Source organism: Myxine glutinosa, unplaced genomic scaffold (assembly GCF_964187855.1).
Source record: "Myxine glutinosa unplaced genomic scaffold, kmMyxGlut1.1 SCAFFOLD_2247, whole genome shotgun sequence".
In the NCBI taxonomy this organism is placed as follows: Eukaryota; Metazoa; Chordata; class Myxini; order Myxiniformes; family Myxinidae; genus Myxine; species Myxine glutinosa.
The window spans coordinates 163-27,998 of record NW_027618342.1 but is presented as its reverse complement, the minus strand read 5'-3'; the positions used below and the strand labels follow the sequence as shown (position 1 = coordinate 27,998).

The window sequence follows — 27,836 nt, the reverse complement described above, 5'->3', positions numbered from 1 at the left end:
AACTACAGACCAATCAGCCTTCTCCCAATTATCAGCAAAGTCATGGAATCCATCATTGCTTCAGATATTAAATCTTTCCTCTTCTCCAATGGCTTGATCTCTGATCATCAATTTGGTTTCAGACCTGGTCACTCTACTCTGGACATGCTGCTTCTGCTTTCTCAACAATGGATGGAGGTCCTCAACGCCAAACAGGAAATTAGAGCTGTCTCCCTTGACATTTCACGTGCCTTCGATACGGTCTGGCACCCTGCTCTGCTCTCCAAACTCTCCTCCTTTGGTATCCATGGAAATCTCCACGCATGGCTGGCGGACTTCCTCTCTGGTCGTAGTCAACGTGTGGCCCTGAATGGGTTTCTCTCATCTCCTCTTCCTGTTCAGGCTGGAGTTCCCCAAGGTAGTGTTCTGGGCCCTGTGCTTTTTCTGGTCTTCATCAATGATCTCTCTGACTCTCTTGAAAATCCTCTCTATCTCTTTGCTGACGACTCTACTCTCTGTCGCTCCATTCCTCATCCCTCAGATCGGCATTCTGCAGCCTCCTCACTCTCTGCAGACCTGGACAAAATCACAGACTGGTCAAACAAGTGGAACATGTCTTTCAATCCTGACAAATCTCACACTCTTACAATGTCTCTCCGAAAGGACCGACTGGACAACCCTCCCATCTACTTTCTCAACAATCCTCTCCAAGAAGTTCTGTCACTCAAGCTTTTGGGTCTCACTATCTGCCATGATCTTTCTTGGGAAAACCACATTTCCAAGCTGGCCTCCAAAGCCAGTCGCCGACTGGGCATCCTCCGTCGTGCGAAGTCCTTCCTTGGCACACCTGAGCTCCTCACCACATACAAGGCTTTCATCCGCAGCTCAATGGAATACTGTTCCCCCCTCTGGGCTGGTGCTCCTGCCTCACACCTTGCTCGGCTTCACGCTGTTGAGGCCAAAGCTTTCAGAATCATTGGAATCTCCTGCGATGTAGTCAACGCCGAGGGCCTTTCACTCACTCACCGCAGGCAGGTTGGTGGTCTTTCTGTCTTCTACCGACTCCTCTCCGGCCTTGCTCCCCCAGCTCTCTCTGTGCTCTGTCCCCCCAATATTCCTTCAGGTCGCACAAGATCTGCCTGCAACCCTCTTCTGGTTAAACTGCCAAAGTCTAGGCTCTCTGCTCACCTTCACTCTTTCATTCCCCTTTTCTCCCGCCTCTGGAACAAACTCCCCCACTCCCTTCAATCCCACTCCTCCCTCCAGGTCTTTAAAACAGCTGTTCACCACCATCTCTTATCTTCCCCCATCGATAACCTTGATCTTTTCTACCCCCGGTAATTCACCCCAGAGTCCTTGCAGTGTTCATATGTTTTAATCCTCTCCCACCTCCCCCCAAGTCCTCCCGATGTCCCTGCTCTCAAATGTTGTGTTTGTGTCCTTCCCCCTCTCTTTGTGTCCTTCCCCCTCTCTCCCCATCTTGTCTACCGCTCCCCTTGTTTTTTGTGTTTTGTGTGTCGGTTTGTCTTTTTGTGTGATTAATGTTAGCTCTTTCACGAGCCTCGATCTTGTATACAAAAAAAAAATAAAAAAATAAAAAAAAATAAACTGTGCCAAAAAATGTAGAAAGATAGTGAAACCGCTTGCTCCGTTAGACCCCCTAGTGAAAACGCGTCTGTCTGTCCTTGACCAAAAAGCCAACATGGAAGATAAGTTTTGAGAATGTCACGGTGCTCTTTCTCCCTCCCGCATCTTGCCCTTTGCTCATGCCAAAGAAGATAGGTTCTCGGGGGGAGATGTCGAGCCAGTTTTTCCTTTGTCCGTGCTCATTTTTCAGCGCAGATTTTTTGTATAATTTTGTGTATATAAAGAAACTCTTGGTTGCCAATTTTCTAGGAGTGTATGTGGCCATGCTGTTCAATTGTGAATGGTATGACTCTTACACCCTCCACAGCGCTGTGATATTGGTTCATCATTAAATCTTGTTATCTCTTGAACTCAAGGTGTGGAACATGGTTCTATTCTCGTCAGTTTTGGTGTCAGAAGTGGGATCCGACTCTGAGCGATATTTGGGAGGCAGACCCTGTGGGGACACAGCGGAGAGGCTGGCCAGCACTGATTCGATTAACGTGAGTTTTCATACTGAGGGGTCTTTCCAAATTGAGCTCCGTTTACTCACTCAGGCTGTCTGTCTTCCATTTCGTCGTTCCGTGCTTGGATCACGAACAAATTGGAATCTGGTGTGTAAGTACAGGCCTATTTGGCTCGGGTAACAAGTTGTCTATTGATGAACCAAGAAATGGGGGTCAGTTAGCAAAAAGGGGGGACTTCTTGGTAAAGCCAAGAACTTCCCAGGCAGGGCAGTCTAGAGACAAGATGGAGTTGATGGGGTTGATAGTAACCAGAGAAAGTATTGGCTGCGGACTAACGGAGGGGACCCAAGGAGGATGGCCAGGATAAGTGTTAAGCTAAGTTAAGAAGGGAGAACCCCTTTAGGAAAGCCCTGGCATGGGTGATAAGTTAGACAAGTTAGAAGCGCTATACAAGCATTGACCGCGAGTTAGCGCCGCGGGAGGACCGGATTAGGGAAATATCGGCGCGGTAAACTAAAAGGCAGGATTTTTTGGTGGATGGCCTCGGGGCGCTTCCTTGCGCCTTGTACGCATCACGAGCTGCTTCTTGCAAATGGGGGTCGTGCTGCCGTGCGCTGGGAGCGACCGCCTGGGCGCATGGACGGGAAAATGTTCCGTGCACGTTAATTAAATATCTTAAGGGAGATTAAGGTATGTCGGAGTAATACTCAATCTGAAGTAAAAACTAGGATGATTTGAGTTCTGGAGACGGAGTGCGTATATTCGACGCATTCGGGTGGCCGAGTCAGGCGAATAAAGGATTAAAATGAGCCAGGTAAGATGCGGCTGGTTGCACCTTTATAAGGATATGGAAGAATAAGGATAAGAATGGGTAATAGATATTGGTGTTAAGAATACTCCGGCGTGAGTACTGTGTTAAGAGAAGGGTATTACAGATCGGGGGGCGGCCCGATCTTCGACCCGCTGGAGGGACTAGCCCAAGGAAGGTAGGACGATGAGTATTTTAAGTTAAGCTACGCACTGGATGTGTGTATCTGATAAACCCCCCCCCCCCCCCCCCCCCCTCAAGGCCTTCTTTGTCCTGTCTCAGGATTTAAGGCATGCACATCCGGTGCAGTTTTTACCCAAAGGAAGGAGTTCTGACAATATGCTATAGGCAGGTCAAGTATTAGCTCTTTCTGGACAAAAGATGAGGTTAGATCTGGAGAAATAAAACAGAGAGGATTATAATGTACGAGGTGTGTGGAATCCAGCTGTGAACACGCGAGCCGAGACATGCAGGCAGGTTACCGGGGCAACGGAGTAGCTGCCTCGCGGGGAACAGCGAGGTGGGACGGAATCGAGACACGAATGCGGACCATGCTGTGCACAAGCAGGGGACGCATTCGTGTGTGTGAACAATGCGAGTGATGAGGTGGCTTGAAGTGATGTGTTGGAGTGAGCACATGTATGTTGTGTGCTGAGTGGAAGCGGTGCTGCATTGTCGAGCATGCTTCCAAGGAAGACTTTGGGATGCTAGAGTTGGAAGTGTTTTTGTTTTGTATCTCAAGGGAGATATTGGTTATTTCTTATATGTGGAAATAGGAAATGTTTATGTGATTTTTGGAGAAGGATAAATTAAACTGGAATCAGAAAAGCGCAGGTACCAGATAGGAGAAAGGCAAGAGAAGTGCTGAGACTTCAAGAGCAGAGGAAGAAGCAGATAAAGCACAGGAAGAAAGAAATCCAGGTAGAAACCAAGGGATGGATAGGCTCACAGCAAGGGGCCAGGTAAGTTCACAGGTAGGTAGGATTGGAGTGTGCATGAGTGTGCATGAATTTATACTGTATTGTATGGAGAATGAAGGGTCAGTCACATGGTATGTGTGTATAAGGGAATGAATGATCTGTCATTGCAGCGTGTATTTGTGTTTATTGTGTGTGTGTCATTGATGTGTGTCATTGATTGACAAGGGGTTCCCCAAATTGCCTGCAGGCGTTGGGCAATCCGGATGAGTACTTTGGAATGATATTATTTATATGTTGTGAAGGTGAAAATTGATTAAGTAAATTTGGGGAAGAAATAAAAGGTATCAGTTTAGATTTTGAGATGCCATGTGGGACTCAGTCTGCTGGGGAAAATTGGCAGGGAATAATGAGTATGTTATGGAGAGCATGTGTAGACAGGGCTTTAAAACAAGTGTTCAATTACATCCCCACATTAACGGCTCTCCAGATGTAGCAAGGGAGAATGGGAGTAAAAGTCAAAAATGATAGGCTGTCAACCGACTGGGTGTTTATTCAACGGCATGGCCGGGGCTTGTATTTGGCCGACTTGGGATGGCAGAATGCGTTGAATGAAGGCAAGAATGACATGTGATGCTGGCGTGAGTCCAATCGGAAGGATGGATGGTTATGGTTTCACCCGGTCTGTTTATCTGTCTGTCTGTCCGGACACGGAGCTCTTGGGGAGAGCCAGGATGGGTTGGGGTGACCAAGATGAATGTGGACAATATATTAATTGTTTGCCATTGTGAAAATTTTGCCCTCGATTTGGGACGAAGACATATGGCATTTGCTGTCCGGCTCATTGATACTCCTATGTGATGCGGGGTATGTGTGTGGTGATGGTGTCTGGGGCCTCGGGGTTTGCCCCTGCCTATTTGCCGGTCCGTCTTGGCTGTCTGTTACATTTGACCCTCAGAAAAGGTTTCGTGAAAGGGGTTACACTTGATGGGCCAACTTATGGACAGGAACATGGAATTTGTACAGAATGCAGGCGATAACCCACCTGTGTCTATCTCTGTGTGTGTGTCCGTATTTGTCTGGCTTTCTGGCTGTCCATGGAGTCATGTCTTTGAACACTGATTTTGAGGGAGTTGCGGGTGTGCCATGGAGTTGCAGGTGCGGACCAAAGCGGTGTCCGCGGTGTCTACTGGGGGTCGAATGTCACTCCCTCAGTGTCTGCAGACTTGTCGTTCGGCAGTGTCGAAAGACAGGTTCGATTGTCGGTCTGTCTGCTTGATTTTCGGGTCTCACTCTGAGTATATGGTATATACTCTGAGTATATGGTCGTTTTCTGTTTTGTGCTTTAATGGTGGTTGATTTGACTTCCATGAAAGGGGGACAATAAATATTTGGTGTTAGCTGTTGTCATTTCGGATATTTGCAGTTGTAATGTGGAGCCAGTCTGTCTGTCCGACTGGGTGTGTCTGACTGCGTCTGCAGATATGGATCAAGGAGGAGCAGTGTCTGCGGTGTCTGTTATGGTGTCGAATGTCATTCACTGTGTCTGCTGACATGTCGTGTGACTATGGTGACTATGATGGTGTGTCCTGGCGGGAAGAATCGTGGCAGCCTACAGATTTGAATGGAATGGCCTCTGTGAGACCATCCTGTTAGTACGTTGGGGGTTCGTCTGTCTGTCTGTCTGTGAATGGAAACTCAGAAAATTGAACTGGACTTCGACAGAAGGCAGGTGGGTGGTCACCTGCTGTGAATTGTGGTGGAACATTTGTGATGTCCCCTAATACGAGGGGACGAATTGGTTTGTAAATGTGTTGTGCAGGTACTTTCTCTGTAGGTAGCCAAATTCTACCTGGGGTAAGTCAAGGTGGAGGGGAGTTGTCTCTGATGCCTTGCTCCACGGGGCAGTACTATTGTTGTCAAGTCTCATGTAATCTTGGTTAACGTATATCTACGGACAAGAGCTGCACTTTATTTTAGTAAGTGACTGGGAAAGTTTGTTTGAAAAAAGTGCCAGTGGAGTTGTTTAGAGTTATGGAGGTCACAGCTCGCTGGAACCTCTTTGTTTATGTTTGGCTGACTTACACTGGCTAGTGTATGGGAAAAAGGGGGACTGAAAATGCTTTGAATTTGCAGCCTGGCGGACAAGAGCTGTGTTTGGGAAGGTTAGAATCCAGCATTTTGCAGCCCTGAGCAGAGGGGATTGCCCATTGGGCATGTTTAGGATTTAACAGAGTGGTGGAGTTCTGTGGAAATATGAATCCAATGTTTGATGTATACTGGTCGGTGTGCTCTGAGTTCGAAGGAAGATGATGCGATTATTTCAGATTTATCATAGTTAAGTTTGAGGAAGTTGATTTGAAGCCAGGATTTTATTTCAGTGATGCAGTCCGTCAGGATAGAGTTGAGCAGTGGATTTGTGTCTGTCAGAGGTAAGATTTGAACCCAGAAAGGGCGGTGCCGGTAATGTTAAAGGTGCGATTCCAGGGAGGGCTATTCGGGTACTTTGAAGTGATTTACATCGGAATGCATCTCATGGAGGACTCCCGCTGTTCAAGGAAGGAAAGGTGTGAAATAGTGACGTCATCCTCGCTGGAAATGTGGTTGGGAATGGCAGGATTGACGCGAGAGTCACAGTGGGTGAAAAAATTGACCAACATGAGAATTCGGTCTATTTCAATAAATAGATCAGGTTATTTTCTTTTTATTATTTGTTTATTGGGCAGCTATTGGGCCAGAGGCTAAAACAGGTGTCTGCAACAGGTGCATGGGATGCTAAGAGAGGTATTAGAGGACATTGGATTAACTTTAAATTGAAATGAAAATTGAAAAGGTGGATTAGGAAAATGAGTTTGTTCAAATAATCGTGGCATCTGTGGGATGCAACAATTTTGTGCCAGAATAGTGTATGGGGAACCGTCATCTGGGAAGCGTCGTTAAATGGCAGTAGGTTTAGACAGGTATTGAAAGGGTTCGTGCAATGTCATTTTGGGCACCACTCGACACAAGAGTGGTAGAGAGCTGAAGTGAATACTGCCAATATGGTGCAATAGGGTGACAACTGAGTTTTGTTTGGAAAACTATTTGTTTGCAATCTTGGTTTGTACATAAGCTGGCAAAGAGATTATGCCAGTCTGAGGGAGTTTGTGTCCTTTGGATGGGAGCTGGAGCCTTGTAGGGTTGGGGCTTGTGGCTCGCCATTGTCTGTCTGCCAGTTATGGTGGGCAGAGGGAAGAAGGAGTAATGATGCTCCTGCCTCTTGCTTGGCAGAAGGTAGGGGTGGTGGTGGGCCGTGGTGGGCCAAGATGGGTCAGAATAGGCCATGGAACAAAATTGAGCTCTCAAGAGCTGAGGTGATTTTAACCTGAGGATGCATCTCTCGATGGACCCCAGGCTGGTCCGAGGTGTGAAATATGGTGACATTGTCTTGTGGACACTTTGTGAGTGGCTAGACATGCGCCTGAAAGGGGAAATTGTATTCATAACTCATGTGGGTTGTGTCTGAAGGAAAGGTTTGGGAGGAAGTGTGAAGAAGGTCGTGGAAAGTGCAAAGATGATTGGATTGGAAAGTCGACTCAGATGGATTATTTGTCAATGACAGGTGACTGCAGGAATTGTTGAGGAAGTAGAGGAAAAGGTTGTAAAATGTTAATGGAAAAGACAGGAAATAAAGGAAAGTGGTTAGTTATGGACTGTTGTTTTTGTGATAAGAAGGTGATACAAGGGGTTGGCTTGCACTGGGGGGACCAATGAATGTAAAGTTTAAAAACGTTGTGTTAGATTGCTACATGCAGAATGACCCCAATCGAGGAGGTGATTGGGGCTGGTGAAGATTGGATCACGGCTCTGCAGACCAGGTGAACAGAACTCCACCAGGTATGTGGGAATCACATCAATTGAATTATTGCTCAAAGGGAGGTGATAGAGCAAAATGAAGAAGATTGTCATGGGGACCGCAAGGCTAACCCCCGCTCTTGCAGGGAAATGGCTTTGGGAGGCTAGTTGTTGTTGTTTTGGTAGACTCTAGGTTCTAAAACCTAAGGCAAAATGCATAGGAGGGTAAAGTTGGTGATTGCGGATGGAGATTAGCTAGAGAACTTGGAGACGATTTCGTTATTTTTCAGATAATTTTTTCCAGTGGGTTTATACTGGTGTGAAATTCGCGTATCTAGGAAAGAAGGGAAAAAATGTCCAGGTATTGATAGGATAACAGTGAAATTTTGAAGGGGAGAATACCGATTATTTCCATTGACCGATTATGGTTGGGGGGGAAATGGTTGGTAAATCATGTATTATTAGATGTAGGGAAGATGATTAAAAGGAAGATATTTTCGGAAATTGGTGAAAGTAAATATGGCATTTGAATTTCCAGACACGACACAGGAAATGCGGCTATAAATAAGCCAACCATCTGAGAGATAAGGTAACTAAATGCCAATTGGTGGGATGGGGGGCTAGGAATTTGATCATGGTGTGTGTAAGAAAGTATTTTTCAGGATGGACGATGAAGAAACCGCCGTCGGAAGACCATGATCTTGACCACAGAGGCCGTCGACCTGAATGGGTCCTACAACAAGGCAGATGTGACCGGCGCTTCAGAAGATTGTATTGATGTTTGTGATGACTGTGATACTTGTGTGGTAAACCCCTTGCGTGTACTGGCTAACGCCTCTTATGTATTACAAGCTCACAGCTGTACACCCCCTTCCGACCCAACTATGGATCTGATTGCGACGCTGGGTCTGGCAGTCGAGGGACCCGACATGGATATCCTAGACCCGCAAGCCGACCAGGCGTCCATGGGAGACTTTGACATAAAGGAAGTCCCTCTCTTTGCTTCAAATGTTTCGGATCTCTTTGCTTCAAGTGATTCGGATTTTAACGCTCTGTACCCTGACCAGGAACATGAGACACAAGATACTGACAACATTATGTATTCCCCAGAACAGCAGCACGTGAGAGATCTCATGGGCATGATCGTTGATTAACTTCGAAGATCTGCAAGGACCGCATCTGCAAAGGGTGGGGGGAGCAAGTTCCGCAGGGGAGGTGGCAGGCCCCCTGGCGGGGCAGAACCTCATCTGGACCAGACGCCTTCGTTGTGGATCCGAAACGTTAATGGACTTTCATGTTCTGAGCCTTCATGTTCCAAACACGCACAACATGACACACCTTTCAAGCGTGCATGCGGGGTACTTTATGTGCGTGGCATGCCCTTGGAGGACACACATACAACACTCAATAAAGCCCGATGTGGCCACATATAACACTATACTCTTTTGCTTTGCAAATAAAGCCGATGTGGCCTGGTCTCTGTGATACGTAGTCTCGTAGAGACCAAATGGGGGAATGTCGAGATCATGCCTTTTATTGTGCCTTATGTAATTGTGGTTTGCATTTAATAATGGTTGCTTTGTGAAAAGGATTAAGCTTACTATGTTCCCTCTTGCTTTTTAACTATGCTATATTTTCCAACTGTGCCAAAAAATGTAGAAAGATAGTGAAACCGCTTGCTCCGTTAGACCCCCTAGTGAAAACGCGTCTGTCTGTCCTTGACCAAAAAGCCAACATGGAAGATAAGTTTTGAGAATGTCACGGTGCTCTTTCTCCCTCCCGCATCTTGCCCTTTGCTCATGCCAAAGAAGATAGGTTCTCGGGGGGAGATGTCGAGCCAGTTTTTCCTTTGTCCGTGCTCATTTTTCAGCGCAGATTTTTTGTATATAAAGAAACTCTTGGTTGCCAATTTTCTAGAAGTGTATGTGGCCATGCTGTTCAATTGTGAATGGTATGACTCTTACACCCTCCACAGCGCTGTGATATTGGTTCATCATTAAATCTTGTTATCTCTTGAACTCAAGGTGTGGAACATGGTTCTATTCTCGTCATATATATATATATATATATATATATATATATATATATATATATATATATATATATATATATATATATATATATATATATATATATATGTATATATATATATATACAGTGGTACCTCGGCTTACGAGTGCCCCAACGTACGAGTTTTTCGGGATACGAGCCGTCGCTCGGGCGGTTTGTTGCTTTGGGATACGAGCCGAGATCCGATGTACGAGCTCAAAAAATTTATTTTTTTGAATTTTCCGGTTGTGGCTTCCGGTTCAGGTCACGCGGTTATCTTGCCGTGAAAGCATCTCTGCTTGGATATAAAACACGCAATCGTCGAAATACATGAGCGAGGAATCTCCTTGCTCCAGCCGGTGACGTCATCGGCGGGGATCCCCGCCTCCAGAGTGGCTGGTCACGTGACCGCCAAAGCGTGTCGCGCGTGCGGGTATAATGAGCTACACCTGTGGATCACGTGACCACGGAAGCACGCCTCGCTTGAGAGGCATGGCTTTCGGTTTGCGTTTTGCTTTATAAGGCGCGATAAATGGGCTTTTGAGTGTTAGCGGTTCATGGCGTTGACGGTTCATGGCGGTTCATGGCGGTTGACGGTTCATGACGGTTCATGACGGTTCATGGCGTTGACGGTCAAAAACCCATTACATCAATTTTACCAGGCACTGTACAGTAAGTACAGTGGACACCAAATGCACGGTGGAAGGCTAGAAGTAGAAGATCGTCCAAGACAAGTGAGAATAAGCCATACTTTGGAGGAGATGACGTCATTCGCTGGTCCGATAACCAAAGATGTGGTATAAAAAACCAGGTGAGCTAACAATGCAGCAATGAAGGAATTCGGCCAAGGCACCGGCACACAACGACCTACCTACATCGAAAGACTCAATGCCAATGGTGACAGAAGCCAAGACGGCCGGCTTAAACACCGCCGAAAGACCACGGTGTACCAACTTACGATGCAGAACATCTTGCACTTAATATGATGACAACAGGTGCCATCCTCTGACGTACCATTACAGGTACAGGTACAGTACACGTGAGCACAGAGCAAAAGTTCACTGAAACCGAGATTAAGAAAAAAGAAAAAACACCTCGTGGTCCGTGCTCGATATCCGAGTTTCAATCTTTTCAAACACATGATGCTCTCGGTCACGGTATCTCCTGCGAGCTGCTTCTCCTTCAACCACACAAACAACAACTTCTCCATATCTTCATGGATAGAGGTCCGGAGCTTTGAAATAATCGTAACGCCCTTGGCTGGCGTTATAGCCTTTATGGACTCCTTCTGCTTCAAAATCGTACATATCGTAGAAGGAGTACGATCGTACTGCCTCGCCAAGTCGACAACACGCACACCTCACCTGGCATGCTCTTCTCCTCTGCTTAATAAAACCAGTTTATTTCTTTACATTCTCTTGTATTATGTACAGTATATACGAGGTCGTGCTTGTTTATACATTATTTGTTATTTATAAAGTACATTTTTGTTATTTAAAAGCACCTAACAAAAAAAATTGGTGTTTTTTTTTTTGAGGCTGGAACGGATTAATAGCATTTCAATGCATTTGAATGGGAAAATTTGCTTTGACTTACGAGCGATTTGGCTTACGAGCTCCGTCACGGAACGGATTAAACTCGTAAGCCGAGGTTCCACTGTATATACATACACACATATATATATATATACATATATATATATATATATATATATATATGTAGCAATATTATATTAAATGTAAATTGCAAATAAGTAATAGTCCATTTTTAGTTGCATCTAAAATATTTGTTGCTATTAATGCAAATAACTTAGCTTTTTGATGTCCTTGTTTTTTTTACTGATTAGAGAACTACACGATCATAAATACTGTAAAGTACTTAACTTTCACGTGGATCTAACTTTTGTGCTTTTCATGGTCAAGTAATTACGGTGAAAGTTAAGTCCAATGAATAAATATTACTTCTTCTACCCATGAAAACGTAGACAGTAATCACAGAATATGACAACAAAGATACAGACCGACTACTTGGTACAGCCTTTTGATACAGCCTTTTATTTAAAATATAACTTTTGAGGTAAGTGGACTTCATTTTAATGGATGGAGCTCATTTGAATGCCTCACGTCTGCGACCTTGTCAGAGGGGTAATCACTCTGCAGAGGGTGACCTTTAAATGTTTAGCACAAATATTTTTACAATACCAAGGAAAAGGCAGGGTTGTGTACCCTACAATTTCATGCGTGTGAGAACATCATATACACAAGGGTACAACGGTACCAACCGGTCATGTCGCTCTCCGTCTGCCAGGGTCAGAAGGGCATCAAGTCCCGTTCCCTTGAGACCATAAAGCAGCAGCTCCTTGGCAGCATCAACATTCTCTGGTACTCGCTCTAGACACTCATGGAGGACCCACTCGGGCTTGCGAATCTTAGTCTGTGGAAAATAACATCACACACATTCAACTTCCTTTAAGCTCACAAAGATACTCTGCTTGCTGAAAGGGAGTTGTGATCGACCGACATTGACAACAAGACACTGTACGAGTGGTTTAAGCAACGTTGCAGTGAGGGTGAACATACTTTTGGCACAATCCTCATAGAAAAAGGTACAATCATTTCATGGAGACCTTAATTTGTGAGCCTTGTGAATTTTCCACTGGATAGTTAGCTGCACAAATTGAAGATGAATCATGGCATCTGCTACCTGAAAACGAGTGGTGAGAAATTGTCCGCTGATATGAATGAAAACCTGAGTCCTGAACATTTTTTGTACACAATATTGAGCATTGTAGAGGAGCTCGATCATGGAGTGGGTCAGGACGCAACAGAACAAAAGGAACAGTAGAAAGAAACGGGGAAGTGGAACACACCAACAGCGCGTCTGTCTTTCAATAAACTTATTTCTTAAGGAGATGAGTCAAATGATTCCTGCATTCTCACGTGCGTGAACCATTTTGGATTGACCTGTAAATTCCTTGGAGATAAAAAAAATTGGTGAAGCAAACTCGTTTTAGTATCCTGACCTGGGGATGCTACGTTTCACGCTCGAACGTTATTTCGTTTAATTTGGCCCTTCACAAAGCATACTGCTTTGGCACAACCGCATTAGCGACGCTGTAGACACGACAATATAAATATACACATACACATGCACATACATGGACACCATTTGAATGTGGTATATTTATGTCTCAATGAATGGCCCCAAACTGTACCAAATACTATGGCAAAAAATAATGTACCAGATAGTCCTGTATAGATATGATGCTGACAGGCTTTCTCCGCCACTGCTGCTGGTAGACAAGATCAGTGTCAAGCCCATACACCTGTGCCAGTTGTAGGGCCTCACCATATTCTTCACTGTCTATCTGTAAAAGAGCAGCATAGATAAGGACAAGAGACAAACATTCTCACTCAAGTCGGTAGGCCAAAACTTGTTCCATATCTAAAGTGACTGCATTAGTCAGCTAAAACAGCATCCATTTGGAAAATGTAAAATAATGTTGCCAAACATTTGACATATTATAAATCTCATGCTTGGTCTAGGAATACTTGAAGAAGAGTACCTTGCGCTGGTACAGTTCCTGAGGTGTAGTTGACTTGAGTTTTATGAGGCGATATGTGTGCACCATAGTGCGTGGGCGCTTTCGTGGTGGGGCAAAGCGCTCAGACTCAGTCACATAGTATAAACTGTAACGCACAAGTCTGCCACAGCGGCTCATCACAGAAGTCTCCTCTTCTTCTCCTTCACCACTCTTCTCCTCCTCCTCTTTCTTACCACCACCATCCTTCTGCTGGCCCTCTAATCTATGTTCATCTGATCTGGGACGTTTCAGGTAGCTGTGTTTACTTTCACACTGTGATATTGGAAAAAAGCATTATGATACCCATGAAGTAAAAAACATTACAAAGGAAACATTACTCTTAGCCAATAGTACTATCTGTATTAGCTGATGGCATACCTCAAGTGTGAGAAAGCCACCATCAAAGGCTGCCGAGATTGCAGGACTGGGTTCAAACCACTCACAAGATCTCCCCAAGAGGTTCTGCAGGTCAACGCATGAGGATATGGTGAGAGCACCAGAGCAGCGTACAAGAATGAGGGCATCTTCTGCCCACCATTTCACATCCAACAACAAGGGCATGCTGGCAAGTCCTGAGTGATGGCAAATGTGATGTCTTCTTGTTAAACAAAGAAGGAAAAACAAGTTTTTGGTTGTTGAAAATGCAATAACATAGTGAGAACTAGAACAGCACTCGGTAGAGCGCATACCTCTGTCAGGCTGAACAGTTTACGTTCTGTATCCCACTTCAACAGGGATTAAGTAGATTACAGCCTGAATATAACTTTCTGGGGACATAGGCTATGGCAAAAAAGTAAATTGCACAGTAAAACGTTGTGGTGCCATGGCCTATTGCAGTTGAGAAGCACATGCCACATACAAATCCCAAAACGATTGTGATCTGTACATGCAAACTACCAAACCATGAGAAGTGCTGGTGTGAACAAAGTAATACCAGGAATCTTTGTCCTTCTGTTGACCGCGTTTCTCCAAACGGGGTTCATCACATCAAAGTCAGGCTGCAAGTAATTTGAGCAAACATTCACCACTCACAATATGAACAAAATTCCACATACGATGTTACAGCATGTCCTAACTCCACACTCTTAAAGTTTTGTCTACACTCTGTCTTAATTCAAGTACTTTCATTTTTAATGTTGGTCTAAACCTCAATAAAGGGCATCATGCACATTTATGAGTACCGAGCTCACTTTGTTGCACTCTTCCTCACATGCCCCTGAACCTACAACTGCTCTTGCTCACTTACCACAAATTTTTCAATTAAATTATTAAAACACACTCTCGTCACCCTCCCCTCGCCCCCCAACCCCAGCCACCTCCATAGCCTATTAATATGTTCTTCTCCACCTCCATATGTTCTTCTCCCCATCCTTCTCATTTACCCTCCCCCCCCCCCCCCCCTCCCTCATTCCATTACATCTCTGCTGTGGATCTAGTCTTCCCTCATCTACTTCACAACTTTCTATTAAAATTTGAAAATCATCAAATTATTTATTTACCTCCTGCTATTCAAGCAAAAGCTATTTGTCCCACAAATTTTGTTTCGTCATCGGTGAATGTACTGTTCGGCTTTATTGCTCATCTTTACGGGACTCCACTGTATAACAATCCGCAGGGTGATGTGCAATAAAGACCTGTTGTTCTTGATGCCAGGTGTGGCGCAAAGTCATGGAGGGCACATTCCACAAGGAAAGCTTCCCAGACTCATGCAGCGCAGCAAGGGATGTGCCACTCGGAGACAATGACAGCCTTAAAATTGCGTCCTGCCAATAGCATGCACAATAGAGTACACAGAAAACATTTCCAAGTATGCACAATATGCAGTTCCGATTCCAAATGGTTACTACACAGTGAAATTTCTCTACAAACACAAAACATATTCAACATTTAAAAACTCCCCCACTTCCAAGAAAAGCGTTCCAACCAAAAGGAAGTACTTTGTGTTTGACTAGTTCACAAATAAGTTAAATTTTGACTTATTCAAATAAGATTTTATTCTTATTTTAAGATACCTATTCAAATTTAAGATTCTAACACTCAAACATTTTCATGGCCAATTAAAGTGATCTCATGTGAAAAGGATTCAGAGGTTGGCCAAACAAAACTGTTTCATCCATTCAAAGTCGCCAGAGGCATTATGTTTTCAGGTTGGCCGTCCGTACGTACAGGCTAAACCTCGTTTTTCTCAGCAACCACATGTCCGATTGAGGCGAAACTTTCAGGGTAGGAGTGACACCCATGCACAATGTTTTTTGATAATTGTGACGTCATAGGTCAAGTGGTATGGCAGGCATCTTGGATGAAAAGCAATTAAAAAATTATTTCTCGGAAACCACTGAATGAAAAATTTGAAACTTGGTACATTGTCAAGTACTCCCAATGGGGAACAAAAGCATGATAATGATGACATCATAGGTGACGTGGTATACCAGCCAAAAATGTTTTAATCGAATTCCTTATCCTAAAAATCTGAAATTGCATGCACATGATCTATGACCCATTTGTATTGAAATATTAAATTTATGACATCATAGGTCACATGGTTTGGCAGCCATTTTGGCTGGAAGGACAATATTAAATAATTATATCTGTGAAACAGCTAACCCTATCGATGTGAAATTTTACAAATATCATCTAACAGCACTGTTGCATAATGCATATAGTTTGAAAATGATGATGTCATTGGTCACGTGATTTGGCAGCTATCTTGGATAGAAAAATGAACCTGATCCAATCAACACTAATCTTCACAAACCTGATCCACTACTACCCATACATATGCAGAGTGATGACATCTACCCATTGTGGGACTATGCGGAGGTACATTGGCGACACGATCGCATTGTTCTAGTTTTATATACTAGGGCATGCCCGTACTATATATATATCTAAAATTATATCCCCCCCCTCTATTTACATGAAATGGTTTGGTCCATTCGCAAGCCAAAGCGAACGGCTTGCGAGTACGGTGACAATCCCCCCCCCCCCCTCTATTTACATGAAATGGTTTGGTCCATTCGCAAAGCCAAAGCGAACGGCTTGCGAGTACGGTGACAATCCCCCCCCTCTATTTACATGAAATGGTTTGGTCCAAAGCGAACGGCTTGCGGAGTTTGGTAAAGAAATCGCCATAGCTCGGTAACTACTTCTCCGATTAATATGAAACCTTGAAAAGGCACATCCTCGGGTCCCCAGCAATATACCTGGCAAGTTTCAAGTATATCGGACCCGTGGTTGTCGAGAAACAGCGGTCACAGACAAACACACAGACACACAGACACACACACACACAGAGATTACTGGAATTATAGATAGACTAGGGCATTGCCCGTACGTGGGTGCCCGTTCCGTGGCCAAAAAAAAAAAAAAAAACGCTACCCGTACGCTCTACCCCGCCCGTACGCCCGTAAACAAAAAAAGCAACGCTCTTCGCTTCCGCCCTTCGCTCTGACTGAATTGGGAGAAATAATGCGCATAAGAAATCGAATTACGTACCGTAATGGCGGTCAGCTCGTAACGCGCTCAGCTCCGCTCGTCTCACATCGGCCACGCCTACGCAACAGAGCGTTCTGTGATTGGCTGCCGGAAGATAAGTCGTCACTGTCCGGAAGTTCGCAAATCGCAGTTAGGATGAATCGTTTTAATTTAATCGCAGTTTGAATTCGTTTTAAAACATAGTTTAACGGCAACATAGTTGAAAAGCCTTGCCTTGCTGCAAACAGCTGCTGCAAACAACAACAACATGGAAGGCTGCACTGTCCGGAAGTTGGCATATCGCAGTTACGATTATTTTAGTGTTAATGGCCAATTATTCAATTAGCGCCAACGTATTTTGGCTGTTTGCAATTTAATCGCAAGGAAAAGTAGAAAGAGAAGAGGGGAAAAAAGAAAAGCCTTGCATTAACGCATTAACGCTTGCATTGCATTAACGGTTCGGCACACGTGATAGCTCGCTGCTCTCTGATTGGTCGAAGCGTTTTTTGGACATAGCTCGGTAGGTACTTGTCCGATTAATTTCAAACCTTGAAAAGGCACATCCTCGGGTCCCCAGCAATATACCTGGCAAGTTTCAAGTATATCGGACCCGTGGTTGTCGAGAAACAGCGGTCACAGACAAACACACAGACAGACACACAGAGATTACTGGCATTATAGATAGATAAAGTCAAGGCTCGTGGAAGAGCTGGAACACTGAACAGATCAGGACGCAACAGAACAAAAGGAACAGCAGAAGGAGAAGAGGTTAACGCCAAAATCAGGGCCGAGAAACAAAAAAAAAAGAACAACAAGGGACGGGGTAAGAACGAGGGCTGGGGGAGGATGCGTAGCAGTATGTCAAAAAAATAAGAAGATATAAGTGGGGTTACGCTCCTCTCCCTACAAATTTCAACAATGTTACATGATTAGGGATCATGACCCGATGACTAGGTCCAAAACACGGGAACCACATCTCAAGTCACAGAGATAGTTGCAGGCCATATTCTGAGATTTTGGATAAAAAAAAACAACCCAGTTTTATCAAATACTAGAGAAACAGAACTCGTGCCACAATGGTCGTAATTGGAAATCAAACTCTATTTGCAATAATTTACACACTTTAATCAAAGTACATCAAACATATTGTTAACTAAGCAAGTAAACAACATTTCACCAAAATGCACCAGCACATCTCCCAAATCTGAAACCAGACAGCAGTCACAGTATGTGAGTACACAAAGATGATCACATGATAATCGACTTGATGGTACAGTCAGCAGTACAGGCAGTATCCATTCTCACTTTGAGGCAGCGTATGGTCGACATGACGGTGCAGTGAGCAGTACAGGCAGTTGCAACAATTTTATAACAAAGGAAATTATGAAGCAGAAGACAAAGCAGTGCAGAGGTACTACACGTTACAATGTTCCACATCACGTAGTTATGCTAAGGAACCATGCAAGGCTTATCAGTTTGGATTCTCAATGTCACGCATCACCGCAGGAAACACTTCCAACTTGCTGCTGGAAATCACCAGCGTGACAGAAGGTCACAAGTCATCAATCCTTCAAATGTGCCTCCCATCACTTACGAATGCACTCACTGACATATTCATGCTCTCTTCTACATAGGCTCATGTTCTTTCATATTCTGCTCTTCTACTGGCCATTCTTCCTCATTTATTTCATTCCCCCACTGTACCGAAAACACAAGAACACAATACCCTGCACATTAATGTTCAAGTATATGCCGTGAAACCCCGACATTCGTGGATTCGACATTCGCGGCTCATAAAATGTACCCTGCTTCTACATTTGCAGCCCTATACTTCGCGTATTCACGTTTTTTTGCAGGCTCAAAAAAACACGTCCCACCAGCCAAGCGCACAATAATTCTGAAAGCATCTTCATGAGTCACGCCAAAAAAAAATCACCTCCAGCCACCCATAAACGATCTCCCACCGACAACGTGCATAAGAGCTCTGAAACCATCTTCCATGAGTCACCCATAAAACCACCTCCGCCCACACACACCATTTCCTGTTGTTCATCATGGGTCCTAAGCATATGAGTAGTGCAGGAGATGCGAGAGAGGACAGCATCGGGGTTAAAGGATGACAAGGACCGGATATCTCTTCTCTGCGTCAATGCCAAATGGGGCTGCATGATCAAACAAATCCATGGTATTGTACTGTTCCCTAAACTCCTAATCTTCAGAATCATTGGAATCTCCCACGATGAAGCTAACTCCGAGGGCCTGTCACTCATTCACCGCAGGCAGGTAGGTGGTCTTTGTCTTCTACCGACTTCTATCTGGCCTAGCTCACCCAGCTCCATCTGTGCTCTGTCCCCAAAATATTCCTACAGGCCACACAAGATCTGCCAGTACCTCTTCTGGTAATTTTTTTTTTTTTTTTTTTTTTTTTTTTTTGTTGTTTTGTTTTGTATACAAGATCGAGGCTCGTGAGAGAGCGAACATTAATCACACAGAAAGACAAACAGACACATAAAACAAATAACATCGGGAGCGGTAGACAAGATGGGGAGAGAGGGGGAAGGACACAAACACAACATTTGAGAGCAGGGACCGAGAGACATGGAGACATCGAGAGATCTGTGGGAGGGAGAGGGCTTTGGGGGGGAGGCATGTGAAGGGGGGGAGGCATGTGAAGGGGAGGAGGCATGTGAAGGGGGGGGGGGTGGGAGAGGTATAAACATATGGACACTGCCAGGAATTCCAGGAAATAAGTTGGAATTTCAAACAAGGTGGATCTGGGGTGAATTAGTGGGGGTAGAAAAGATCAAGGTTATGGATGGGGGAAGATAAGAGATGGTGGTGAACAGCTGTTTTAAAGACCTGGAGGGAGGAGAGGGATTGAAGGGAGTGTGGGAGTTTGTTCCACAGGCGGGAGAAAAGAGGAATGAAAGAGTGAAGGTGAGCAGAGAGCCGAGATTTCGGCAGTTTAACCATCAGAGGGTTGCTGGCAGATCTTGTGCGACCTGTAGGAATATTTGGGGGACAGAGCACAGAGAGAGCTGGGGGAGCAAGGCCGGAGAGGAGTCGGTAGAAGACAGAAAGACCACCTACCTGCCTGCGGTGAGTGAGTGAAAGGCCCTCAGAGATAGCTTCATCGCGGGAGATTCCAATGATTTTGAAAGCTTTGGATTCAACAGCGTGAAGCCGAGCCAGGTGTGAGGCAGGAGCACCAGCCCATAGGGGAGAACAGTATTCCATTGAGCTGCGGATGAAAGCCTTGTATGTGGTGAGGAGCTCAGGTGTGCCGAGGTGAAATTCTGGTGAAATTCTTCTGGTGAAACTCTTCTGGTGAAATTGCCAAAATCAAGACTCTCTGCTCACCTTCACGCCTTCATTCCTCTTTACTCCCACCTCTGGAACAAACTCCCTCACTCTCTTCAATCCCATTTCTCCCTCCAGGTCTTTAAAACAGCTGTTCACCACCATCTCTTGTCTTCCCCCATCCAAAACCTTTATCTTTTCTACCCTCGTTAATTCACCCCAGATCCACTTTTTGAAATCCTGACTTATTTCTTTCCTGGAAGTTCTAGCAGTGTCCATGTGTTTTATACCTTTCCCACCCCCCTCCCCCGCCCCCTCCCCCGCCTCCTCCCCCCAAGCCCTCTCCCTTCAACGGATCTTCTGTTGTCCCTGTTCTCTGCTGTTGTACTTGTGTGCTTCCCTCTCTCTCACCATCTTGTCTCCCGCTCCCTTTATTGTATGTTTTGTGTGTCCGTTTGTCCTTTTTTGTGATTGATGTTAGCTCTTTCATGAACCTCGATGTTGTATTAAAAAAAAAAAAAAGCCCACAAAAAAGGACAAAAACAAGCAAACTCTGCCTGTAATTTGGAGGGCCAACAGAAAGGTGGAGGTAACAGCTGCCATATTTATGGATTGGTGCCAGAACTGTTTCATCCCTTAAGTGGAGAGGTACCTGGGAGACAAGAACATCTCCTTCAAGGTCCTGTTGCTGGTGGACAATGCTCCTGGCCACCCGAGGTGCTAAAGCTGACCCATCCCAATGTCAAGGTCATCTTCCTGCCACCCAACATTACTTCTGTGATCCAACCACTCGACCAAGGGGTAATTTCAACTTTTAAAACGTAGTACACCTGCCACATCTTCCGTCGCATCTTTGAGTCTATGGAGTCCGACCCAAACCTCACCATTGGGAAATGTTGGAAGGACTTCAACATAGCGCACTACATCAGCGCCAAAGACTCGTTGGATTAAGTGAAAGCCTCCACCATCAGCGCTTGCTCACAAAATCTATGGCCACAGGCAGTCAACAATGTCAGTGGCTTTCCCAACACCACAAAAGAGGCGGCAAATTGCTGAGTTGGTATGGGCGGTGGGAGAGGAAGACTTCGATAATATGGAGCCTGAGGATTTGGTGGAGCTCATCGCCTCGCTAGGGGGGGGGGGGAGCTGCCTGAAGAGGAGTTGGAGGCTATCATAAAGGTTGAGGAGGATGAGGAAGAGGAGGGGGACAAGGGGAAGGAGAAGGGGGAGGAGGAGATAGAAGTGAAGAGGATGAAGAGGTGGAAAGGCCCAACCTGACCGTCAAGTTCCTGGCTGAGGTGCTGCAGGATATGAGGTCGGTCACTGACAGGTTGCACGATGCCGACCCAGTGATTGAGCAGTACCTCCAGTTCAAGAGGGGGATGGATGATTGTTACGGATTCGTCACTTCCGTCGTTGTAGTTTTCATCCACTGTAAGCATTTTTAGTTCCATGTACTAAGCCTGGTGTTGGCTTAGCGGTTAGGGTGCCGGCTTGGGATCCTAGGATCCTGGGTTCGAATCCCGGTCGATCGCTAAATTAACACCAGGGGGGTTGACTCAGCCTGTCATCCTTCCGAGGTCGGCAAATTGAGTACCAGCTTGCTGGGATGAATGATACCGGTGTGTACCCCGATTTAGAATAGGTACACCGTATCCCTGCGCATCGAAGAGGCGACTAAGGGTTGGCGTCAGGAAGGGCATCCGGCCATAAAAACATTGCCTCAAACAGGGAACCATGATTGTCATGGGGCCCGCAAGGCTAACCCCCGCTCTAGCAGGGAAAATGGCCTTAAAACGATCATTCATTCATTCATTCATTTTGTACTATTCTTGGTATAGTTTGAGTGAAATGGAAATAACTGTTTTCAAAAGGGAAGAATTCGTGTTTTAAAAGAAAAACGAAAATGGATTGGGAGAAACCAGAAGAGGGAAGAAGAGGAAGCGAAAGCGGAGCAAGTGAGGTCGGGGGAGAACGGCCGATCGGCTGTGAGGTCTCCAGCAGACGCTGGCGAACATGGGTCACGAGCGAAAATTGGTTTTCCCAGGAAAGGGATTCCTGTGACAGAGTCGTGATCGCTGTGACTGATAAACCTGCGTGACGGGTTTTGCGGTTGATTCCGAAGAGAATCGTTGTTGGAGAGCAGGTACGCCTCCATTACGGGCCCGTCAGCCATTTTGCATCGCTCCAGCCTTTTCACCTCGCTCCAGCCATTTCACCGCGCCCAGCCGTTAGCCTGGTTTGCATGTATAATGTGGATTTCGATTGGGAATTTGCAGTTCTCCGTTTGGGAGCCGCTCAACGTTCATACCCGAAGGTGTGATTTCCCAGTCGCCTTTTGGGTGCACAATTGCGGCTCTTCGGCAGCGTTGACTGTCAGCCGACCTGGATTTTGGTCTCGATACGACCTGTTTCTTGTGATCACAGGAGCGTGGATCGACTTTGGCCTGGTGCCGGGACAGAGACTTTGGGGAATGTTACTTTTCGCTCACGTGGAGCACAGTGAGTTATCGAGTAAGAAACTGATGGTACCATCATAGGAATTATATGGTATTTTGGTTGTGCAATTGAAAGTATATTGTACTTGTGCTGTTATTCTTGTGTGACATTAATACAATACTTGTTTTTTGGTAAAATTGGTTGGTGTGGTTTCACCATTGGTCATTGACACACATAATACCACATCTTTCTGCCGTGACTCCTTTCGGGGCTCGGAGGTACACCATGACCGGGGTTTGGGGAGGAGCACTTAACAATGATGTTTTTCTGCCGTACAAAGCTGCACAGAAACTTGCAGTACTTAGTGAAACAGCTCTCGATCACCCTTTTTTTTTTCACCCTGACCCCTCCACCTCAACATCTTCAGCACCCTCACCTGTATCCTCTTCAGAGGAGTTCACCGAGTTCACTGGATTCAAAATCATCATCATCAACAAAAGTTACATTGTATCAAATCTTAAATAAAAATTGGAAACAGCACCTGATGTTACAACAAACAACAACAACAGGCATTTGAAGGCCATTTTCCCTGCTAGAGCGGGGGTTAGCCTTGCGGTCCCCATGACAATCTTCTCCATTTTGCCATATTTTCTGCATCTCCCCTTGTTAACCCCCTTGCCCGCATTTCTTCTTCCACCATCTTTAGCCAAGTTCTTCTCGGTCTTCCCCGTCCTCTACTTCCTTCTACATTCATTTCCATCACTCTTGTCAACCAGTCACTTTCATCCTTCCTCAACACATGACCAAACCATCTCAACCTGTTTCTCTTCACAGCATCCATCACAGGCTCTATATCCATCATCTTTTGCAATTCATCATTTGTCTTCCTCTCTCTCAACGATACTCCACACATCCACCGAACCATTCGCATTTCCACCCTTTCCAGCCTTTGTTGCTGCTCTACGTTCATTACCCATGTCTCACTCACATAAATCATAGCACTTCTCACACATGCAGCACACACCTTTCCCTTCAGCTTCAACGACACTCCCCTCCTCGTCAGCACGCCACTCAGTTCCCGAAACTTCTTCCATGCACATATCACTCCAGCAACCGTTGCCGAGTCTGATCCACCTTCTCCATTCAGCATGTCTTCTAGGTAGCAAAATGTTTTCACACCTTCCAGATTCACGCCGTCTCCAAAATCCAACTCAACATTTCCTCCATCTGCAGCTCCCTCTGTGCACACCTTACACTTTAATGTAGCTGCCACACTGGTTAATGACCCTCTCAGACCACTACATTTTTGATGAACCCACTCAGCGCCCATTGTACATTGAATGGAGTTCACTCAGACACCCTTCCTGCACACAGCTACTTCCCAGTTCTTTCCACCTCACCACATGCTTTACCACTTGCGCCATCACCTTCGTCTTTAAGAGTAACTGTAAAGCACGTCGGTCGTTCCTCTTCCTGGCATAAATCAAAACTGCATTTCGTCGATCTTCACTTTCTTCCTTATCCTCCTCTCCATCACCCTCATTCCATGCACCAATAACTTTATCGCTCGATACGAGCCACAGTCCAGAGGGTCACCTTTCCCCTTGTATAGAGGGACGAGGGTACTCAGTTCCCAATCCACTGGAATGCGGCCTTCTTTCACCACCAGATTACAGATCTCTGTCATCCTCTTCACACCCTAACTTCCTGCTGCCTTCAACATATCTCCCACAACTCCCGTCGGCCCTCCCGCTTTTCAACTCTTATGTTGTTGTTGATTGATCTTATGTTGTTGTTACCTGATGTTGTTGTTTTTTTAATTTGTAAGCATTTTTAGTGAAACTGTAATCATGTGCATTCGTATTCATAATATTTTCCCATATGAATCACAAACAATTGGGAACCTATCCACCTTTTTCTCATTGAAACAATGAGCCTCGACATTCGCGGATTTGATATTCGTGGAATTTTCCCGAAAGTATCTCCTGCGAATGTCGAGGTCTTACTATACTTCAATTTTAATAAAATAATCATTTAAAAGATCATTTTTCAAAAATCCTGAAATTTAGCACGACTGATGCAGTCTTATGCACCACTCTTATGTACATTCGTGTACATTGTGTACATTGTAATGTACATTGTAATGTGTACATTGTACATTGTAATGTACACACAATGTAATGTACACATTGTAATGTACATTGTAATGTACAACACAATGTAATGTACACATTGTACATTGAATTGTACAATTCGTGTACATTGTAATGTACACCAGTGTACATTCGCGGATTTGATATTCGTGGAATTTTCCCGAAAGTATCTCCTGCGAATGTCGAGGTCTTACTATACTTCAATTTTAATAAAATAATCATTTAAAAGATCATTTTTACAAAAATCCTGAAATTTAGCACGACTGATGCAGTCTTATGCACCACTGTAATAAGACGATGTTGAGTCACAATTTTGGAGATGAAAAAACCCTGAAGACCCAATGGACCCCAAAGACCCTGAAGACACAATGGACACCAAATACCCCTAAGGACCCAAAAGACCCAGAGGACACAAAAGACCACAAGGACTCACAAGAGCCCAAGGACTCCCAAGAGCCCAAGGACTCCCAAGAGCCCAAGGAATCCAAAGACCCAAAAGAAGAGTAATTATGCCTCTTACATTGGAATTGTAGACGGTGGCTTGCAAACTGAGCCTCAAGGTCAGTGTACAGAAGCAGCATTTTTTAATCACAATAAATACAAGGCACAGGGAGGTGAAATTTGCTGCACATGATGTGCAATGCGCACAGAGTAAAAACGAGTGTTCATTTACATCTGTAGGATGTCTAATAAATAAAGATAATGTTAGCACCGCTGACACTAGGCCCAGACTTCATTATTTGGCACACGCACGCAGCTGTACTGTCAAAAACTGTTCCAACCCGTCATTTTTGATGGGCTTTATACCAGTTTATATATAATCATGGTTCTTGGAAGTATTATGAAGGCGATGTGTTCTACAGTGTTCAAGTATATGATTAAATTTAAATAAAGGTTTAAAGAGTTTAATGGCGTATAAATATATTAATTCCAGGTTCTACCGCCGTTTTACCCAGTTTCTATTACAACACCCTATCTAACACATTACATTATTATTCATGCCTGTTGGCTGTGTCCTTTATAACATCCTTAAAAACAAAGTGTCCTGTTGGGAATGATTTTCAAATTTTTTTGACTGCAAGGCAGGCAGACAGAGTAAAAATCTTATCTCACTCCTCTATGAGCATGCACAGTCCGGCACAAATTCAGAGCCAAAGTAAGGTAAAATGGCAAACTTGGCTTCGTGCTCTGATTACGTGTTTCCAAATGTTCCGATTCGTGCTCAAAATATAACATTCCATTTAAATAAGTTGTTCCTCGATCATCAACTGATGATCATAATCTGATCAGACGCACAGACGGATAGGACCCAATTGCTTAACCCCACTTTTCACTTTGTGTGTGTGGGGCAAAAATAACCAAGATGTGCACCGCAGCAATGAAAGGCCAAATGGCCTCATTTCCTTTTTTTGAAATCATATGGGATTGTGCGACGACGACTTACACTTGGTGTAGTTGAGTGGTGACTGTTGACCCTTTGTACATTACATTCCCTTCTGCATATGGAATATAAATACTGAAATGCAATTGGTTTGATTTGCGACATAATTTTTTATGTAACTTTGACTGAAGGAATGAATGAATTGTAGCGGTTACCGCTGGATGCACACAATCGCCTTGCTCCGGCCAGAACACGGCCAGACGCGCCTCTCCCGGGCATGCCCGGACTCACTGTTCCCGGGCACGCCCGAACCTCCCGGTCACGCCCGGTCTCGTCTTTCCCGGGCATGCCCGCTCTCGCCTTTCCAGGGCTCGCCCAGAGCATCCGGGCATGCCCGCTATCGCCTTTCCAGGGCTCGCCCAGAGCGTCCGGGCATGCCCGCTCTCGCCTTTCCAGTGCTCGTCCAGAGCGCCCGGGCACGCCCAGCCTCGACTTGCCAGGCCGCAGCCAAACACGCCCGGGCAGGTCCAGACTCGCCTTTCCAAGGCTCGCCCTTGACACCCGGGCATGCCCGGTATAGCTTTTGCCGGGCAAACTTCCCAACATAAATGTGTATATATATTGCTGCCCGATAAACGGGCTTGGGTCAGAATACCTGAGCTGTTTTGTTTCAATAAAGCAACTCGGACGAATTCCGTCTTTGGTCGCGTCAATTCTTTCGACTCGCGTTGGAGCGCAGCTCCTTCAGAATGATCGTTTTAAGGCCATTTCCCCCGCTGAAGTGGGGGTTAGCCTTGTGGGCCCCATGACAATCATGGTTCCTTGTTTGAGGCAATGTTTTTATGGCTGGATGCCCTTCCTGACGCCATCCTGAAGGCATCTTACAATAATGTGGTACAGCAAATTTTGGGGCAATTGGCCCAGAGGCATGGAATTGTATTAAAAAAAAAAATCAAAGAAAAAGCTTTAAACACATAACTTACTTATGTACATATATCATATACTTTATGAAAAGTAAAAGCGAAAGAGAATGAGGAAAAGAATAGGATAGGACAATATAACAGGAAATTAAAAATTCTTTTTACAAGCTCAAGGAAATCAACATAATACTGTACTGAAAATATTTGAGCACGGGATAATTGCAATGGAAGCAAGTACACAGGAACACGTTACCTGCCTTTTATGCATCGGTGTTATTAATCAACCTCACGGGATCACAAAGCACAATCAACCTCATGGGAAGTCAAAATGGCGTGGAGCACTCACATGAGTCGCCGTTCCACTAGCAGGTAAGATGGCCCCAAGCCAGCGCCACAATCCCACCTTCAGCTGGCTCTGCAGGATAGAGCACACAATGCAATTATATATATATATAGATAGATAGATAGATCGATAGATATATATAGATATATATATATATATATATATATATATATATATATATATATATATATATATATATATATACATATATATATATATATATATATATATATATACATATATATATATATATATATATACATATATATATATACATATACATATATATACATATATATATATATATATATATACATATATATATATACATATACACAACTGTGAGAAATAGTAGAAACTCCACAGTATGAGCAGGGCGTCTCAATTGTATTAAATAAATAATCGGGAGATTGAATAAGACGCAGATGTAGCTTCAGGACGGTCGATCTTTAATTCTCGACAAGCTTTCGACAAACAAAGGTCTTCTTCTGAGTCGTCCCCAACTTCTTAGACTTCCGCTGAACTTGGGGACGACTAAGAAGAAGACCTTTGTTGGTCGAAAG

At 44.7% G+C, this 27,836-nt stretch overlaps 1 protein-coding gene across 1 annotated transcript in view; it reads right to left on the bottom strand.

The window, feature by feature from the left end:
* The window catches only part of LOC144889284 (NBAS subunit of NRZ tethering complex-like), a gene marked incomplete at its 3' end in the record, with an annotated part of 72,068 nt that extends 44,728 nt beyond the window's left edge, over positions 1 to 27,340 (bottom strand). Inside the window, exons 1-7 of the mRNA XM_078769362.1 lie at positions 27,277 to 27,340; positions 14,898 to 15,026; positions 14,198 to 14,261; positions 13,642 to 13,835; positions 13,246 to 13,536; positions 12,922 to 13,047; positions 11,962 to 12,113 (exon numbers count right to left, since the gene is read on the bottom strand). Of these exons, the coding sequence (XP_078625488.1) occupies positions 11,962 to 12,113; positions 12,922 to 13,047; positions 13,246 to 13,536; positions 13,642 to 13,835; positions 14,198 to 14,261; positions 14,898 to 14,933 (863 nt within the window). The remainder of the gene's footprint in view (positions 1 to 11,961; positions 12,114 to 12,921; positions 13,048 to 13,245; positions 13,537 to 13,641; positions 13,836 to 14,197; positions 14,262 to 14,897; positions 15,027 to 27,276) is intronic.
* Positions 27,341 to 27,836: the final 496 nt, after the last annotated feature.